General features: G+C 37.8%; 1 protein-coding gene across 3 annotated transcripts in view; it reads left to right on the top strand.

The window, feature by feature from the left end:
- Window positions 1–9,700: 9,700 nt before the first annotated feature.
- Window positions 9,701–21,086, top strand: part of ccser1 (coiled-coil serine-rich protein 1) — an 85,843-nt gene continuing 74,457 nt past the window's right edge. For all 3 annotated transcript variants that reach the window (XM_077223322.1, XM_077223324.1, XM_077223323.1), the window contains exons 1-3: window positions 9,701–9,903; window positions 11,715–12,890; window positions 19,874–20,058. In XM_077223322.1, coding sequence (XP_077079437.1) covers window positions 11,741–12,890; window positions 19,874–20,058 — 1,335 coding nt within the window. In that variant the 5' untranslated portion in view covers window positions 9,701–9,903; window positions 11,715–11,740. The remainder of the gene's footprint in view (window positions 9,904–11,714; window positions 12,891–19,873; window positions 20,059–21,086) is intronic.

Genomic DNA, 21,086 nt, shown 5'->3' with positions numbered 1-21,086 from the left:
GCCTGTAGGCTAATATATCTGTACTTTGGGGGTCTATGAATTGTCATATCTTTAGTACATTGCGAGATGTAACTATCTGATTGGTCAGTTTGAACGTCTCACATTTGGGTTAAAGTCACATGGTCAGGGAAAGGATAAAAAAAGATTGTAACTGTTGCTCTGGCTCTTTTATGCTCTGACTCTCTTCTTATACTCTGGGTCCCTTTTTGGGGGCTCTCTCTCTTTACCTCCTCTTTTCTCTCTCTCTCTCTCTCTCTCTCTCTCTCTCTCTCTCTCTCTCTCTCGCTTTCTCTCTCGCTCTCTCTCTTTCTCTGGTAACATTTTACATATAGCCTATGCTGAGTTAATGGTATACAATTAATCTATTTTGTAACTATTTTAAGTGTAACCATAACCATGTTTTGTCATTAAACCTTTGCAATTACAAATAATGTGCTAATTAGTTTTGATTTGGTATTAACTTTGAAGTGCTACCTATTGCAATACAATATTGTCACTCTCTATAGCAACGCCCTCCCACATATTAGGCTATTGTAACTGCGCTTATTTCCGTTGTTGGTATAGGTGTCAGTGGGTGGTAATAGACAAGAAATGTACAGTTTTCTACCATCTTGCTGACAACGTTTCTTTAGTCATTCGGCAGTCTTGCAGCCTGAACCCCTGCAGGAAATCCAACCTTACAGTACCGTAAATGTTTTAAATTGGGAGCACGGAGAACACATTCGCACGACGATCAGATGGTCTGATATTGTCCCATCCATCGTCATTGTGAACTAGGGTATACGATATGAAGAAGTGGCCAGAGGTAACCTATGGGGACATATTTAACTACTTCGTCCTGTCAGAAGGAGTTGATGGAGCAACAATAAAAATTATAAAAGTACTGAAGACTAAAAATGTACTGTTTAATGTTATTTTTTAGTATTATTTTTCTTTATTCATTTTCATAATGATTTCACAATGTATTTTGTGAAGTCAGAGTATGTTTGTACATGTGTGCTGAACAGAGAGCTGGTAGAGTTATATTTTGCTTAAAGGTATGTGTGCAATACCACGTTCATTGAGAGAGATGTTCCAATGATGATGATGGTACATTAAATGTGTACATGTTAAAGGAATGTTTTCAAAATTCATGATTTTCAAATCTACAAGTACTGAGGCCTATCAATATTTACATAGTGGGAAAGGGCCGTGTACCCTTACACAGTGAGGGTGATTTCGTCTTTTTACTGTCAGGCAACATCCGGTCACATTGTACAGATAAAAAAAAAAAAAACTATTCCCATAAGGGAACATCTGGTCACACTGTAAAAGTTTATAAAAATAACTACTTACACCGGGGTTCCTCAAATCTGGTCGTGGAGGGGCACTGCCCTGCAGAGTTTAGTTTCATCCCTAATCAAGCACACCTGAAAAAAGTAAATCAAGGTCTTTAACTTTACTAGAAATTTGCAGGTAAGTGAGTTTGATCAGGGTTTGAGCTAAACTCTGCAGGACAGTGGCCCTCCAGGGTTGGATTTAAGAACCCCTGACTTACACTGTTTACACTGATTAGTTAAAGCAAAAAGTATAGTCAGACGTGGAATGTTTCTCAGCGTTATGTACAATGGCGCCGACTCAACGCATTGTGTTCCCATTTCAGATGTAGGTGCCTTCAGGCTGAGTTGAGATTTTGAAGCGTAGTTGTGGTCAGAGTCAGATGGATCCTCCCATTGTGTTTCTGCATCACAGGTCTGGGGCATGTGGATGTGATCATCCTCACAGTTGTTCACTGCATCACTGACGCTCATCGGTGCATCTATGGAAATAATATAACCATAAACATTTTTACATTAGTACTTAAAATAGATCATGAGAATTAATTTATGATGGCACCCATACTTAGACATAACAGTGTTTGATAGAGAGATGCACTTAAAACAAGACAGAATAATACAGAAATATAGAAAGAAATATACACACAATCTCCTAACTCTACGTAGGTCAATATCAATATCTGAATGAGAGATGTAGCTAGCTGGCCTGCTAGCATCGGCAATCTCTGTAACTTACAGGAATAATGTGAGCTATTGTAAGACTGTAATGTACCATAATATCTTGTACTATCGTGAATATTTATTCATTCATTCATTCTTTATTTCAGACCCTTAGGTCTGAGGATTGATAGGTCCATATCACAAAGTAAAAGAAATATAAGAAATATGACATATATATCCACAAGTTTCCTACGTCCCGACGCCTTGCGTCAAAAGTGGGCGCGTCTTCCGGTTCGAAGTAAACAAGCGAGACCTGACCTCTATGGACCTGACGGGACACTCGTTCATTCATTCAACAGTTGACAGTCATTCAAGATGTAACGTTAGCGATCCAAACTTGCTAACGATGTGGGAACATAACCTCAACGAAATTAAAAAAGGGTGAAATAGCAGTAACTTAGGCTACTAGGGATGGCCATTCGATTACATTTTCTTAGTCAATCGTCGGGAGAATTAACGATCGACTGAAGGTGCTGATACACAGGGCAACTTTTTGAGGAATGTTGATGGGCAATGTTGCCGTCAACGGGCAACCAGATGAGACACAGGGCCCACAACCGATCTAAATTATCCAGATAGAAATACATTGCCCATTTTCTATGGGAAAGTGCCCAAGCAACAATCGCTCAGCAAGATTGCCCAGCAACATTGCTCAAAAAGTTGCCCTGTGTATCATCACCTTAACGTTATAGGCTAAACTAATATTTATATTAAAATGTATTATTATTTAACTTTTTATAAATTAAAAATGCAATAAAAATACAGCGTGTTTTTCCACGATGAATTCTTTATTACTAGAATATCAACTTGTGGCAGTTAAACTGGAGGTTAGGCTAGACTTGAAGATGCGCTGCGGTGCTCTGGAACCTGCCGCTGCGAGCCGGCGTTTCTTAAACAGAGACCCTCGTTTGTTCGTAAATAATAATAATAAAAAGAATCATGTTAAATATGCTGTAACATACGCGATATAAAACCGAAATCGATCCACGAACCTATGTCGCGGTGTGTAAAGGGAGAATTTCAACTCCCAGAATTATCCTTCCCGTCCAGATCCAATAGGCTATAGCATATCTTTAAATTACTATTAGTAGCCTATTACAATACAAAACCACAAAAAATGCATTTAATATATTAAAACTTCTGTTTATATCATACTCCATTTATAAAGGAGTCCAGACATTAGAAAAATATAACACATGCATTTTATATTTAATATGAGGGAAATACACATGCGTTACGGATGTGACACAAAAAATCTTAAGGTTTTAGGTGGTAAATTTTGTTTTTAGTAATTCTGTGAAATGTGTGAATTACACTGCGCAACCTTAAGTAATACTACCCACTGGACGAAGAAGGGTTGGCTCTCCAGAGAAAATAAAATATTCATTTTATTTAATTTTTCGTTTTCGCATTTATGAGGAAAAAACAATGTTACGGACGTGAGAGTTCCCTGAAAGCGTTAGCCTACTAAAAGACTGCTTTAAAACTTTTACAGACCTCAAACAGAAAGCAGTAAGCCTTTCTTTAAAGTTAATCTTGTTTTGTATTAATTGTATCTTCATTTTAAACAATGTTTCATCCACAAATTACCTGGATTTAATAAATAATAAGTAAATATAGCAGACAATAATATCACCACAAAGAGGCGTCTGAAATGCATCTCGTCTCATAAATGAACCGAAACTCAGCATAGTCTACTTGCCTTACAGACCTGAGAAATATATATATATATATATATATATATATATATATAGAATCTACAAAACGCTTGAAATGTCTTAAACGGAACAATTCAAAACGAAAGAAAACTACGTAATCCGTATGAAATGTGCATTTTTCTCCGGCGCGTTCACTACTGTGAAGATCGCGAGTCAGCATCGACACAGAAAACACTTGTTTATTAATAAATAGTCTAATTAAAATGTATCATTGCTATATTTTACATATTCATAATCATTGCTTTTGCCGGTTCTTTGTGACAGCTTTTATGTGTTTTATTGGAAGGGCCCCCCTTACATGTTACATGAACAGGTCTGCATCAGCACCGAAAACATGGAGATGTTTATATAATGGGATAATTGTAGGCCATAATAAAATTGGCCACTGAATTAGCACATGTTGTCCATGAGCTCCGTAACGACATCTCTCATAAAGGTTTGGGACTTAGTTTAAAAAGTAAAAAAATGATCCGAAAAAAAAGAAAACACCTAGCCTCTTCGCTAAATAGCACACAAAATACCATTGGTATGCTACTTCCGCCGCCTGACCGGGAGTTGCACCCACTTTATTTTTTACAGTAGCGCCCCCGGAAACAGGTGGATAGGTGGGCAATGGTAATCATGCAAGATTCGTTGTATTTTGCTAACGGTTCGTTACTGATCTTAAATGTATTCATAGAACGGACTTCACGAATCTAACGTTAGGCTAACGAGCACATAGCAAACAGTTAGGTAAGTTAGCTTACCTGAATCTGACAACCTGTTCATCTCCCGGCGTGACTTCTTTACCAGAACATCGTACCGAACATTCCATGAAATGGTTCGAAGTTACACACATAAGTGGGTGGGCACTCAAGTTGACCCTATTTAAAGCATACTGTTCGCCTTTGTACACTGCACATCTGTGGCTGAACTATAAAAAAGCTAGTCTTCAGAAATTGCAAGTAGCATTCAATGACGCTCTGAGGATGTTACTAAAAAAGCCCAGATCAACTTGTGCGAGTGAGTTGTTTGAGAGCACCAGAGTGGACACACTGCAGTCTGTCCTGCGAAAAGCGATGTTCAGGTTCATTTGTCGATTGAATGATTCTGTAAATCAAGTTGTTGTGGTGCTGGTGAATGTTAGGTACAGTGCCACACGCTGGATGTCTCAGTTTTGGGAACACTGGTATTAGTGTCTTTTAAAAACGAGTCATTTGTAACTTTGTGTTGTGTATTTGTATTTGTATTATTGTATTTTATTTTATTTGTATGGATGGACCATGAGTCTGAATAAAAGGATACTACTACTACTTAAAGTGTAGCGCCTTCAGCCATTGCCTCAGGTGCTCCTCGTCTTTAGGTGGTGGGTGTAAATCGTAAAGTGCACCACAGCACTCCGACCGCTACACATTGTGTTCGTAACTTCGTTGGTTCAATTGTTCTCTACCCTTAATCAGATTGTTATGGCAGCCCCTAACTGAGCATAATACTTTTCTTAATTTACCGTTACAGCTATAGAATTACGTCTAGCAACTAGTGTAGGTCCCTCTCAGCCGGAAGTAAGATGACAAAATGAACGCAATGGCGTGCGTCACCCTTGTTGTCGTGGAAAGCGGGCTGGGGGCGGACACGTGATTTTTTCCCCCAAACCACTTCAGTGGAAATCCCGCCTAGCAGCCGATTCTAAAGTTTTCATTGGTCATGTCAATCACTGTACTGATTGCCTACACCAAACACTGATCCCTAAACCTACCCGTCAATGTAACCTAAACCAATGAAATCAGCTGCAGGGCGGGATTTCCGCTGAAGTGGTTTGGGAAAAAAAATCACGCGGGGGGGACTGCAAGAGAGGGGCATTAAAGGAAGTGGGCATAACTTGAAGGGGGCGTAACTTGAAGTTGTCCAAATCACACAGAACCACATGATATGTCAAACTCAAAACGAAACTTTGAGCTTGTCAATCTGTCTCGCTGAGTGACCCGAGATGCCAGCAACACAACACAGTAGTAGATCGCCCTGGAGTGATCACTAGCCATTATTAAAATGTAAATGCATGGGTAAGATGTCACCTAATTGATGTAAATGCATAGATGTCGCCTAATTTATTGTTTTCTATACCAGTTTACGACTGTTTCCTCGTTTTTTGTGCAGCTGTGGTGCTTTTGAGTGACGATTTTTTGTCACCTCATTTTGTCCCTCATTGTGTTGCCTTTCAATTAAAAGATTTTGTTATGGGTGTGCTTGTTGTTAATTTTTCTCAGTAGTATCATAAGATTTCTTTGTCAGCGGTGCATTTAAAGGTGCAATGTGTACTATTTCTGAGGATCTATTGACAGAAATGCAAAATAATACTATGTGATGAACCGTTATGTTGGGGGGGGTGGTGATGGCGCAGTGGATAAGACACATGCCTTTGGTGTGAGAGACCCGGGTTCGAATCCACTGTGAGACACCAATGTGTCCCTGAGCAAGACACTTAACCCCTAATTGCTCCAGAGGCGTGCGACCTCTGACATACATAGCAATTGTAAGTCGCTTTGGATAAAAGCGTCAGCTAAATGAATAAATGTAAATGTAAATGTTTTTATCACCTTAGAATAGACATTTATATCTCCATAACCGCGGGCACCCCCTTCTATGGAGTTCTACATATTGTGTCGTCAAGGTTTCTACCGTAGCCTTAAACGGACAAACACGCTTTGTTACTATGTTGCTCTTCGTGCAAGGAAGCAAGCTTATTTCAGCGAATAAAACACTGACACAATGATAGTAACAATAATATTCGCAATAACATATAATTTTACTGAATAATTAAGTAAACATAATTTCTTAATTTATCCTTGTAAAGAAACCTCATTGCTGAACTGTCTACTCTCTTCTGTCTCAGACGATTACATATTTTCCTGTCGGCCACCGTAACTTTTGTTGGTTGCAATTCGTAACCTCACCACTGGATGCCGCTTAAAATCACACACTGCACCTTTAACTGTTCATTAGTGCTGTTGATATCAGTCAAAATTTTTAATCATCAGCAAATCAGGCATACAATAAGACATCAAAAGATGTATACAATTATTTATACAAGAAATAAAATAAATAAAGCCCTAATGCAGATTGCAGCTTGCCTTACTTACTGTATACCAAAACAAGCATTTCGTTTCTTGAACAGCTAGAGTCAGTTTAATCAACTCTAGAATGTTCAGTTTACTATTTGTTAAACTCGTGCAAGAGCGATTCAAAAGCATACAGAACTGTCTGCTTTCTTTTCATTTTCTGTTGAATTGTTGTTGTTTTTTTGGAGCCTGGCAAAATGGCACAAAATATCGCTCTTTGTCTAAATGTCTGATGGAAACCTCAAGGCGATCACAAATTCTAGATCTTGTGCATCTGAGGAGGTGGACATTGCCATAAAGATTTATGCTGCCACTTCAACTGGACTTTTATTAACTGTTTATTCAAGTCCATCAAAGAGTGCATGTGGTAAAGGAATAGCTGCCCTTACTTTGTTCCTTTATCCAACTCCATCGGGGGCAAACTTCAGTGGTCACTTTAAACTCAGCATTATTCCGGCACACTTATGAAGCTCTGCTGTCTCATAGCAACTGCCTCTTTGTGCTGTCCACATCACCATGACATTTTAAAGCTGATACACTGATAAAACCATATTCAAGGAAAGAAAGTGCAAGCATTAGTCAAAGAAACTAAAAAATAACATAAAAAAAATCAAAGGCAGATCTAAAAAGGTAATTATCATAGCATTAAAATGTTTAGTAGAAAAGCCAGAGGGAGCCCTTTAATGAGGTCAGATATCGAAAGCATAACGGATGATAATGGAAATGTGTAGCATCTTAAAGACTAAAAACAAGAAATGAAAGGCATGAAAATAAAATAAAAGGCTTCCATAGAAGATGGTGATTATGAGGTCCATTAGGAAGAGGAGATGAATGAAGCTGATTCTGAAAACTACACTTTCATAGTGAACATTATAAGGGGCTGTTGAATGCTTGATTCTGATTGGTTGACAAACGTTCTACTGTGTGCAATTATTTTCAAGTAAAAAAATGTGAAATGTTACAGTATTTTATATAGAATTCTATCTGATAATGTAAAACAAACTTGACCTCATTATCAATCATGTAGCGACTCAACTGTTTTGTCTTTTAAAAAGAACTGACATATTGCACAGTTTTTATTGTTTCTGAGAGCTATCACCAACCCACTTCCATTTCCTCAAAGAATGCACCCCAACAAGCTGTTCTGTAAATAGCCTATACTTATTTGGGTACATTTGAATCATACACCATCAGAAATGCATTAAATACCCTACAAAACAAGAATTTTATTGGATTTATGTAATGTGATGTTAAATGGATACAGAGAGGGAAGAGCTTGTTATTATGCACATTGTGTAATTTAATGAATCAGCCCTCAGACACACAGATGTTGTCTTGATTCAGATGCGGTTTATTAGTGCTAGTGAGTGACAAGCAGTGACGCAGACTGATGATGAAACCATCATAACTTCAGAAATATATTAATTATTGAGAGATTTTTTCATAGCATTTTAAGATGTTTATATACCATATTTATTGGCTGTGTTTTGGATCTTCAGTTATCTTATATTTAAATAAATAGCCTTCCCTGGCAATGCACAAGCCTTTGCACTCATTACACACAGACACTTACACATTGTGCATAGGATTACGCAGCTTACTCAGAACAATGATTAGTTCCTTCATAAAAATTTAAATCAAATTTATTTCCCATACTGTGACTAAGCCCGTCATTGTGCCTAAAAAATAATGAGTGACCTTTCATTTTTGGCTGAAGTATTCCTTTAAGGGTGTTATGGTAAATGAATAGCCAGTGAAGTCTCAATTGACAAGCATTAGCTGCTTCTAAAACATAACTTACCTTTGGATTAACATGCCTTCTAAGAAGCTCTGTTTTGTGGCAACAGGGACACCGCGTGGGAATCAAAAGAATTACGGCTATGAGGGAATTTTAGCTCAGTGATGTTGTGTTGAAAGGATAAACATAATTTGTTGTTTTAAGCTAGCCTACGTTGAAAAACTAGGCGTGATTTAACTCATGCACTTTTGTATTTCCGGACTCGATCAGCCAACGAATGTAGCTAATATCTTGTCCGTAGACTTATAGTAGGCTATTTAGCGGACCATTTTAAGTATTTTTATTAAAAAATATATGTAGCCTAATACTACTATAGTTTTACCGATACATTAGCCTACAGAATAAAATTCACGCGACATAAATTTATGCAAAAAATAAAGTAGAATAGGCCTACAATAAAAACGTGACCTAGGCATAATAAAAAATAAAATAAAATAAAAAATAGAGGAAAAGGATGCCACAAGGCTATCAATCGATAACATTTAGCCTTCACAAAATTCAACTATTGTGAAAGCTATTTATAAATACATTTTTTAAATATGTAAATACATGAAAATTACACAATGATAGGCCTACTGATGATAATTCTGTAATTCGTTCCCTATCTCACGGATTATTTTTTATTGAACAAAAATATAGGCCTACAGAATGACAATATATTACATGCCAGGGTGCAGGAAAATTATGTAGGCTATACCTTTTTAAAAGATTCACTGCGTGCTTATTAGAAAATCAATATTTCAACTAGATATCAGGATTAGGCTACCACAAAAAATTGAATTGTTTTTCCATAGATTCTTAGTAAACTCACAATCCCAAAACAGATGAGACAAATCTTCAATTATAGGCTGCCACAGAAGGAGCAATTTACATCAAAGTCGTCAGAAATAAACCTTTGTAAAAAATTTTTTTGTAGGATATCATGTGTACACCGATGTATCATTTTATAACACACTTCTTTTGTTGTATTTTATTGTAGCTATAATATCCCAGCAGGGCCACTGTACCTGTGTGCCGTCTTTAAATGACGCTCACGCAGGTATCTTGCGTCACGCGCAGAGGAGGAAACGCGGAAGCAACATTCCACGTCACTTGAAGTGGATTTAGCGCGAGCGAGCCAGGATTCTGACAGGAGAATTTAGCGCTTGATTTGACGTGAAACTCGCCGGATGTGATGCCACGAGCATTTAGGCTTTACGCTCAAACTGACAGCGAACGGAATATCTGCGGGTTGTAAACGGAGGATTCGTCTCAAGGTAATGTTTGTGTGCGGAGCTGTACTGCAGTCAGAGCTCTTGCAGCAGGCGGCTGCTGAATGTCGCTGTTTTATTGGTTATTCAGTGTTTCCTGACGCCGTGTCCATCAGTAAGGATGATATGATGGCTATTTATTATAATAATTGGTCTGTAGTTCGCAATTACAGAGTCTAAAGCGTAGCAAGTTACCTAAATAGGAAGTATTTTTGGACTCCGTAGAACTGCTAGGATTCCCAAATATGATGAACGCTGTAAAATGCTGTTTAAAGAGTCAGCTCGCATCAGCTCGTTGTAGGTTATGGGCCCTTTTTTCTTTGATTCACAGATTATCGCACTTTATGGATATTCTTGCTTTCTTTGCTTGGTTTCTCAGATTTTATTTCAGTTAAACTACTTATTTTATTTTTGCTAGCGTATAACGCTTCTAAATGGCTATAACGTTATGCACATTTTCTTCACACAACCTTGATTATTATAGATTTTGTGTCTTTGTTTGTGTTATATATATTTTTTTTAATTACATAAGTTCACTGAATTGGTCTGTTGTTTATTACATTGGCATTGGCATTAATATTAAGTTATCTAAAAAAAGATTTAGTGTGCTCTAGTCTTTGTCATTACCCATTAAAACACATCAGGTTAATCAAGCTAAGTAATGCTGTCAAGGGTGTATCTCCAACCGTCACTACTCTATTATGCGGTGTGTTGTAGGCCTACATGTTTTGTAAATTTGTCAGAGGGAACAGCTTCACTTTAACTTTACTGTGATTTTTCACAATACTGGCAGTAGGTCAGCACAGTGTGCTTAATGTGCTGAAATTAATTGTGCTCAGCAAACAGTAATGCAGCCCTCCTGGATTTTTCCCTTGTGAATGTAAATCTTTGTGTCTAAGGTGGGAATTTTCTGCCTTCCAGATACAGGGAATGCAGACCCAGATAGCAAGATGACATTGATTCGATGTTGAAATAACATCACAATCATCATTTTGGTTGAGGTTGAAAATTCAATGCTAAATAATTGCTGGGGAGTTTTACCAGCCACTCAAGATTTTACCAGTTGCTTATTTTTAAAATTAACCAATGAACTGATACAGACAGTATTTTAATTCAGATTTATTTCTAAATTTGAGGAACAAAAAGTGACACTGTGGCTGACCTTATACATGGATGCTGACCTATTTTTCATGATGGGTCTGTGTTCATTGTTGTTTTTGGAACCCATTTTAGGTTAGTCTAAAAGTTGTAATATTTTTACCTTTAACTTTTCCCCCAAATTAACAAAATTGAGAAAAACATTGTTTTCTCACTTTTTCTTTTTTTTGTTTCAGACATATTAGACATTTTAAATAATATTTGAAACTATCTGGAATTGTGCATGTCAAAATCAAGTGAAACTAGGGTGCTTTTGCATTTATAATAGTAATCATTTGATATACAGTAGTTTATTTTTTTTAAATGGCTGAGCTGATACCTTACAGTGCAGGGTGACCGATATACACTTTTTACTGTAAAGACAAAATTCTGCTCTGAGAAACCAGCGGTACTAAAGATCATGCCCTTTGCCAACTTTGCCTGAGCCTGTTCATCAATCTATAAACAAACTGGTTAGTTCATCAAGAACTAGTTTTTGTTTCTAAACAACAAAGTTCTTGTCAAATGAGACATGTTGCCTGCCTTAGTGGCTGCCTGCCGGGTAAAGAATCCAAAATTACCTAAATTGTTTGGCTGGTGGTAACTTTCATTCCTGATTGTGTTTGTTTATTCAGGGCATCATGCTAATGCTGATTGTCTTTTTTTTTTCTTGTCTGCAGAGTGTCTGATTTGGTGCTCGATCTTCATGGGCGAATCAGGGTCACGGCGTTCCACCCTGGTCTCCAGGCTTCCCATCTTCAGACGTAGTGTGGGAAAGAGACAGGACTCGCTCCCGTCCTCACCCTCCTCCGGTGGTATCGGCAATGGCGTCCACACTTCCTCTCCCTCCAGCACGAACTCCAGTTCCAGCAGCACAGGCAAACGGCGCAGCCTATTCCGCACTCCGTCACTCAGCTTCCACAGCAAGAGGAACAGCGACCCGACCCAGCTCAGCCTGGACAATAGCAGCCAGGGGTCTGAAGTCATTTTTCGAGAGAGTTGCATCTCAAAGACACGGCATTCTTTCGGATTCGGCGGACACAAGAAGAAGATCCCCCGATCTCAGACGGAAAACCTTGAGAAAACATCGGCCAACCGCAGTGTGTTCATTAACTGCATCAGCTCACGGACGAACGAGGGAGATGATTCAGGGTTCCTCGATGACGTGAGCAGCAAGAGGTCTTCTAATCATAAGAAGATGCTGCCCAAGTCCTTCTCAGCTCACCAACGGTTTTCCAAGAACTCGTCCAATGTCCTAGACCAGGGTAAAGGTCAGGATAGTACAGAAGAGCCTCCTAAAACTGGTACCCCTGGTTCCTGGCCTGGAGAATTAGCTGAGAGTTCTCTACAGTCGCCCATGATCTCAGAAGACCGCACCACAGCAATCACGCCATCAGATTTTGTTCACGCCACCGAAGACTCTGTCTCGGAAGTGGACGCTTTGCCGGCCCCCAGTCCAGCTGCTCCACCCGAAAACTTTAGCCAAGCTGTTTCTACCTCGCAGGTGTCCATCACCTCAGCCCAGGCCACCACAGAAAAGCTCTTACTGCCAGATACCAGCCACACAGCCAACACACAGTGCGAGAGCACAACTGCCCGTATGGAACCAGTAACGCTGCAAACAGTGAAAGAGCTGAACCCTAACACTAACACTAATCCTAATGCAAACGCTAACCCTGACCAGTCAGAGGCCAGTGAGATTGAACAAGCTCCAGAATTAAGTGAGGAAAGCAGTTTCAATCCCGACACCCGTGAGAGGAGGTCCAGGAACACTGTTCTCATCCAGCAGGCTGGAAGGTCATCGGGCCTGAGCAAACTGGAGACCAGGCCAAGCCACCTAAGAAAGCCACACACAGGTAATGTCCGCAAACTCAATTGCTCTTTTGAGTTTTTATAGAGGCTATTTTCTGTTTTAAGAAAGAAGTTTTGAGGGAAATTATTCACATGCTTGTTCCATGACAAAAACAAGTTAATCTTTGATCTTCAAACCAGTTTCGCTAATCTAGAAGATTTCACATCTAGCTATTATGTCCTCGGAGCTTCCTAGATGGCTTGCTGTTATAACACAGATTATGAAGTGCTCGTCTGATGGACACTTTAATATCTCATGAGGCCATGAGTGTTGAAGAGCTGTCAGCTTAATTTGAAAAATAAAAAAATCTGAAAATCGTAAGGATAGGATACTACTGATAGCCAAACAGTTATTCTCTGTGGTTAAATTGGTTGTAAAAACAACAACCAAATTAATTGTCCTCATGATTGTTGGAAGCCTGAAACATTGTTGTAACTTGAAATGTTTATTATAAGAGAAGGGACCACAGAGAGATATATTGTTTCAGTGTTTATACAAAATATTGCTACAAAAAAATGCCAAAATTGGCCAATCAGTATGAAGTATTCCAGAGAGCTGTGTAATATGGTAATTGAGAAGTCTGTTACTGCTTAGAGTTATTAAACATCAGAGACAATTAATTACTCACTATTATATTATCATATTTGTGATTTAAAAATGACATTTTAAGCCCTCATGTAGTGAGTTATAAAGGCACTGCATAACATGTGGCCTTACACCGAATGTGTAACTGATCAGTTCTGAGAACTACTGAAACCTTAAACTATTATTTTTTGTACACACACACACACAAAACTGGGAAATATCCCCCCTCCTATAGAAACAATGTATAATGCTTCAGTTTGGCTGCATTTTTCTTTTGACCCATGTATTCCTCTTTTTCGTAAATTATACTTTTACGTTGCGAGTGCTTTCACTCCAGAGTGCCTGTGGCTTAGAAAGTTTATGGGACACTAACCAGCTCCACAGTATTGAATTTCCTCTGGTGACTTGATATTGGCTTTACTACGGATCCTCTTGCAGGAGAGAGTGAACTTTACACTCTGTGTCTTCATTTACAATTATTGGCTTGGGGTGATTCATTAATATTCATGTAAATGATTAAGCTATTTTTAAGGTTATTAAGATGTTTTATTCATACACTTGTATCTTTATATATGCGAAAATATGTCTGGATACAGTTCCATGTTGACCGCTGATTCTTTTGGTTTAATATGCTAGACATTTTAGTTTGTATTTTGCATGTTGTTTCCTTGTGAATATATTTACAGTAATCAGTATTATTGGGTCTTTTCTGCAGGTTTTCTTGTGACTGTAGGTTTTGGGCTTTTTAACTGAACATCACTGTATTTTCTTTGCAGTGTGTATTTGTGGTAATAGGATCCAGGCTTTTAATTGTTTGATACTGTACTAAAACAAAACTATTGATGTTTTGCTGGGCTGTTTCACCTAACCATGTTGTAGCTTTTGATATCTCGTTTAAGAGATGCATTTATTTTATGCAAATCTTGTGCAGTAGGTGAATTGTTTGTGCCCCAGGCTTAACACTTAAAAAAAAAATAAAAAAAAAAAATAAATATATATTATACATACTTGCTAGATGCATTACGTATTCTTCAGATTGTGACCTACAACCTAATTGAGGTCTGTCTCTGTACACAAGAAAATACTGAAGACATTTTAATCAGGAAACTTGGCAACAGTTGCTTTCATATTTATTTTTTTCCCCACTGGATTTGAATATTGTTTTCCATGGAAGTACAATTAAAAGGCATTCATAAGTATTTTCTGTAACACTTATAATAACTTAAATATATAAAATGTATAACTTAATTATTACTTAAATACTTAAAAAAATAAGCAATAAAAAATAAACTTTAATATTGTGAAATAGTATTATTACAATTTACAATTCATGTTTTCTGTTTTAATATATTTTACCAAATCTTCAGCAGCCATTACGCCGTCTGTCTGTCACTATAATCCATCAGAAATCATTTTCTGGTGCTTAAACTTTTGTAACATTATAAATGCCTTTAGTATCATGGTTTTATATTTAATGCATTCTTGCTGAATAAACGCTGAATTGTATTATAAATTGTATTGTATTATAATTGTATTATAAAGCTGAAACGTATTATAAAGTTTTGAATGGTTGGATATACTAATATTTATGTGTGTACATACAATGATTTATTATTAATTAGCTATATTATTTAAATATAAATACAAATATTTATTAAATGTTTTACTGATACTTGCTTATAGTAGTTAATGTTAAAGATTTATTTATATTATAATATCTTTAAATATTTTATTGGTATAACACTTAACAAAAAGGTCCCTTTTTTTTACATTAGTTTATGTATTAGGGTCAATGACGTGATGCAAATTTTTTTGTGTGTCCATATGGTTTAATAAAATTTAAAAGGGTTAAAATTTCACAATAAAATTGCAAATTAGCCTACTTGCATACATGCTCTTTTTTTGAGGACCAAGTCTAAAATTTCTGGTTTTAATACATTTTGAAAGAATATTTGATTGCAAAAATGTCTATGTAGTGTAACCATCAAAACTTTGTACCAAATAATTGATCTTGTTTAAAAAAGGTGAAATTCTCAATAAAACACCATATCAGCTAGTTTGGCATAATCATACATTAGAACTATTTATCAGTAAATAAAAGTAAATGGAACACCATTGTTGTGAATATTCCTGAAACCAACATTCAAGGAGTCATTTTGTTAATATTGTGGTAGAAGACCATGTGACAGGAAATATCACAGAGACAGACCCCCGGTGATACTAACTGCTGCATGCAAATGTTATTAAATCATTTTAAACTGTGAGATAATTTGACATTTTTAGGGTATGGTCAGGTATTCTTAAGTATATGTCAAATGGTATGACCCCGGGAATACATTGATAATTCATCATTATTATAAAAATGATTATTAACTTTAAAAGCTACATTTTAAATATTACCACCAAGGCCACATGATTACATAGGTGTCCATGATAATGCGTGTCAAATTTGAAATTAAACTGAAATGTCAAATGGTGTAACCGGTTACACCTATTGACTCCTATTACAAGCCTTTCTGTTATGGGCCAATTAAGTCAAATATCACTAGTTTATGATGCTGATTAAAATTTTTATATAAACTAACCTACTATTTGGAACAGTGTTCAATGTAACCAAAGTAACGTCATTGGTTCTTGTGGAAGCTCAAATGTGCAAGAATGAACGTCGTTGGTTCTTGCCAAAGCTAAAACGTGCTGCGTAACCCGAGAATGAACCTCATTGGTTCTTGCTGAATCTCAAACGTGCTGTGTAACACGAGAATTAACTCATTGGTTCTTGCGGAAGCTCAAACGTGCTGCGTATCACAAGAATGAACCTCATTGGTTCTTGCGGAAGCTCAAACGTGCTGCGTAACACAAGAATGAACCTCATTGGTTCTTGCTGAAGCTTAAGAGCCCTTTCACACCTACCTTGTTTGGTCCGGACTTTTCAGTTTGGTCCGAATCAAAATTACAGGTGTGAAACCTACCCCGGACTACGGTCCGGACCAAACAGATGAAATTTGAGGTAGTCTCGGTCCGGATCAAACTGAACAAAGGTTTGGTTCGTTTCTAGTGTGAAAGTATTTCTGTATGGTTCGGACTTTCAAACCTTTTACAGGAAGTTCTGGTGGTTCCCGCATAGCCGAAAAAAACAGAAGGTGGCAGGAAAAATGAGCCGTGGTAGCACATGGGGAGAGGAGGAGACAAGGTTTTTAATTTAAGTATGGTCTGATGACATAAGAAGTCAACTGGAAAAAACGCACAAAAATGCAGACACTTTCCAAATATAGTTGCAACGATATGCGTCTGTTGATTCATGTTGTCAAAGTTACCCGCCGAATCGACAACACGCTGACAAAACTCACGTCCATTTACAAACCAATCAATGTCAAGATGCAGCCCACATAGATGACGACAGGATGCAAGTATGTCACGTAAAGTTCTTTAGTGCGCTCGCATAATTGCAGTGTGAAACCAAACCAAAACTTTCTGAAAATATGGTTCGGACCTTGGTGTGGACTTTCAGGTGTGAAAACCAGTAATGGGAATAACGGCGTTATAAATAAACGGCGTTACTAACGGCGTTATGTTTTTCAATAAGGAGTAATCAAACTAATTACTGTTTCCCCCGTTACAACGCAGTTACCGTTACTGACAAAATAATGTGGCGTTACTATAATTGAACTCACTGAAGCGGTTTTCATCCGAGTAGGCTCTCTCTCTGCCATAGGACCTGCAAAGTTTTTTCTCTGGTGTGTGTGTGTGTCTATGAGGCGCCGGAGTGGACAAAATCGGAGCGAACGCCGCGAGTGCGCTTAACAAAGCGCGAGAGAGACCGAGGGTGTCCGAGCATTATATAGTTTGTTTATAAATAAATGACAAATTTCAGCTTTAGAATAATCTCTAGCCTATTGGTATCATCTGCAACGTTTTAATTAATTTACATGGTTATACAAATAAAATCTATAAAATAACCTGCAGGGAACGTTCTGGGAAGGTTATAAAAACAAAACCTAAAAATAACAGGGAACGTTCTCTTTAGGTTATAAAATAATACCCGAAAATAACCTGCAGGGAACATTCCCATAAAACATCTTTGTTTGACCGGTTGTAAACGTTTAAGCATTGTTACACGAGAATGAACATCTTTAGTTCTTGCTGAAGCTCAAACGTGCTGGGTAACACGAGAATGAACCTCATTGGTTCTTGCTGAAGCTCAAACCTGCTGCAGAACACAAGAATGAGCCTCAGCCTCATTGGTTCTTGCTGAAGCTCAAACGTGCTGCGTAACACAAGAATGAACCTCATTGGTTCTTGCTGAAGCTCAAACGTGCTGCGTAACACGAGAATGAACCTCATTGGTTCTTGCTGAAGCTCAAACCTGCTGCAGAACACAAGAATGAGCCTCAGCCTCATTGGTTCTTGCGGAAGCTCAAACGTGCTGCGTAACACAAGAATGAACCTCATTGGTTCTTGCTGAAGTTCAAACGTGCTGCACGTTTAAGCAGTGTTACACGAGAATGAACATTGTTAGTTCTTGCTGAAGCTCAAACGTGCTGCAGAACTCGAGAATTAACCTCATTAGCTCTTTTCAGTATTTTTTTTTTCAGCATTGACAAAAATAAAACCACTTCTGCTGAACTTGTTGACTTTCATGCCTGAATTTCAGTTACAATTTCTTCAACAAACAATGTCCTTTGACTCTAGAAGAAACATGGTCAGGTGGTGTAACTGTTTTTTGTCAATTGGCATAACCAGTATTTTTCATAAAAATATAATTATATACAGAAATTAATGTGGAATAAAATTTAATCTAGTTTAGTGTAATAATATGGCTTTTAGCAATTTTTACATTATTTGTCAAAGATTATTTAACAGAGTTGTTTTCAGCATATGTCCTGCCAAATATTGCAAAAACACTTTTCAAAAATTACATTTAGAGATAACTCTAATAAAATCGATTTCATATGATATATTAAAATGAAGTATTTATTTCTAGATGTACACTTGCATATCATCCAGGTGGATAAAATATTAAATATTTCTCATTCTTTGGCAGTTACACCATTTGACAGTGTATTTATGTTTCTTTTATGTAATAAAAAAATGACATTTGCACCATTTTCTATGTACATTTTAACATACCTGATGCATGCTTTTAAAACAAGTTTTTACAAGATTTTCGAATTTCTCATCTTGACAAACCTTATTTGTCACTGACCCATTAACTAACTTGTAGCAGGCTAATAAGGAGCAATACATGTTGTTATCCTTAAGAAGGCTGTGTAGCTGAAACGTGTAGATTTACACTTTTAACTGTGTTCGATGATTTAGCCCAGTAAATTAAAGTCTTTTTAAGTGCCTTAGACTAGTTCATCTTAATAATATTATGTCCACCTCCAGTTTATCCAACGAACACCAGTGGCTACGTAAAGACTCGTTTGTAGCCCTCTCTGCTTCTGTTGTTTTGTAAGAGTTCAACACGTATCTTTGAGGGCGTGAACAAAGCCGCACAACATCTCAATTAATTCACTGTTACATAACATTTTCATTTATGTATGTAACGTATTTTAGTGCTGTGTTGTGCACGTGTTTTTGTTTTGTTTTCTTCTTCCATCTGTCTCTTCGCCTGTTAGAGCACACAGGTGCAGTGAGTTACAGTCGTCAGAGGCGGAGTGATGGTGGTGTTCCTGCTGAGCGTATTTAAGCCGTCAGGAAGTTCACTCCAAGTGTTCTCTTCTCCCAGCTCAAGTGATACATTGACTTTGTGTTGCCAACTCATGCTCTGTGTGTTCCATATCAAGTAAACATTGACTCTTTCGTTTTGTGTACAAGACCACTATTCTTCCTGCTCAGCCCCCCCCCGTTATGTTTATGTATCCCCTGACCTGAGGTTTATTTTTTTCTTGTACAGTCAAATTTTGGAGTGGGAGATGAGACTCTGGTCACCTCTGTCTAGTCTGTGGGGTTCAGATGCTCTACTTTTTTAAACCTTTGTCTTACTTTCCAAATTCCTGTTTGTCTGACAGAGTGGTGGAGCAGCTTTGTCAGACTACGTAACACGCATGTAGTAGTTTAATGTTTAAATCGTTATCGAATTCCAATTCATTAGATTCTTTGCATTTTAAATCGATTTTGACTGAAATATACGATTCACGATTCAAAAATCCTAGTTTCAAGATCGATGCATATGAATCGTCAGGTTCCGTAATCGATGCATCGACAAAACAAGTGAATCGTTACTCCCCTGGTGCCTACTAATGAGATTTGTAGTAAATGATGATGCATGTTATTGTTATTGTACACATTCCAGAACTGCTTCATAACTCATGCTGCTTCATACTGTTAGCCATTTAGCTCTTTGTTTTGCTGTGTATATAATGATTTCCGTCTCTAATCTATGTGTTGTATCCTTCGCAGTGTCCATGTGCAGCAGTGTGAGCCCATACCATGAGGTGATGCGCATGGAGAGACGCCTACGGTCGGCCTCTGAGGGCGCAGGAGAACCCAGACTTCACCTCAATCTCAGGGATCCTCACTGCATGGAGGGCCGCACTTTACACAAGCAGAGAACCAATTCCTCATCTTCTAAATTGGGCAGCCTGGTAAGTATGAATGCGATTTCACATTTTCAAGAATTGGCTGTAGTTGAATTGGTTTATTTGATCTAAATGTGTGTCTTTGAAAACCAACGATGTAGACTCCCACTGCGTCTTCCGAGGGATTAAATTCCCACCCAGCGATATAATCACAGTGCTTAATTAAACAGGCAAATCCTCTCACACTATTTCAGCCAGCAGGTCAGCAAGGCCAGTATCCATTGGCCACTTTCCCTGAACTTTCATCTGACCATGTAGAGTGCCACCAAAATGTATTCAACCATATGCATGTTCGTGTTATGTTCTATAGACTCACGCAAAAATAAACCCTCCCAATCATTACTTATGATCCACTAGAAGTGTGTGGTGGTGTTTCTGTCTACAGAGACACTGCCCTGTGCCTGTATTTTGTTATATTCTTCTTGAATGGCTGTGCTCGGGATATTTCTGGGCTGCAGCCATTGGCCAATAATGACACACTGCGCAGCTTAGGGTGGGACTTTTTCATCTGTGTCTGAAGCTCTGGAAGCTCTAAGTTATTCTGTCACTACACGAAAACAATTCGCTAATATGGCTATTGCCTTATTGACTGCATTCTGTGAGTCAACAGGTTACTAGGCATTGTAACTGCATTTTTATGATGACACGTAATTATAGTTTATTAGGAAGCTTCACTGACAGTCAGTCATTTAACTATTAGCATACCTGTCAGGGTTCGCAAAATCGCTAGCCCGACGTCCCGGGGCTATTGTGTTTTCCAGTCGGGCTACCAAAATGCATAACAGGCCTGCCCGACGGAAGAAAAAATATGACCGCGCAAGTTTTTGATCATGCGGATTTATCCACAGCGCAATTTCTCATGAATGTCCGTGCCTGCTTAAAGAAAAACGCATGATCAGTGGCGTAAGTTTGTTTTAAAAAGTGGGTGGGTCAGGTGTGTGTGTGTGGATGTTGCTAATACAATGCAAAATCAGATGTATGTACAATAACAATTTTAGAAAAAAATAACATTGTCTAGAAATCAATTTCAAATA

This window comes from Siphateles boraxobius, unplaced genomic scaffold, assembly GCF_051911475.1.
Source record: "Siphateles boraxobius isolate OS27281-9 unplaced genomic scaffold, OSU_SipBor_1 9, whole genome shotgun sequence".
Taxonomy (NCBI): Eukaryota; Metazoa; Chordata; class Actinopteri; order Cypriniformes; family Leuciscidae; genus Siphateles; species Siphateles boraxobius.
The sequence above is the reverse complement of the archived record's forward strand: the minus strand, read 5'-3'. Positions and strand labels throughout refer to the sequence as shown.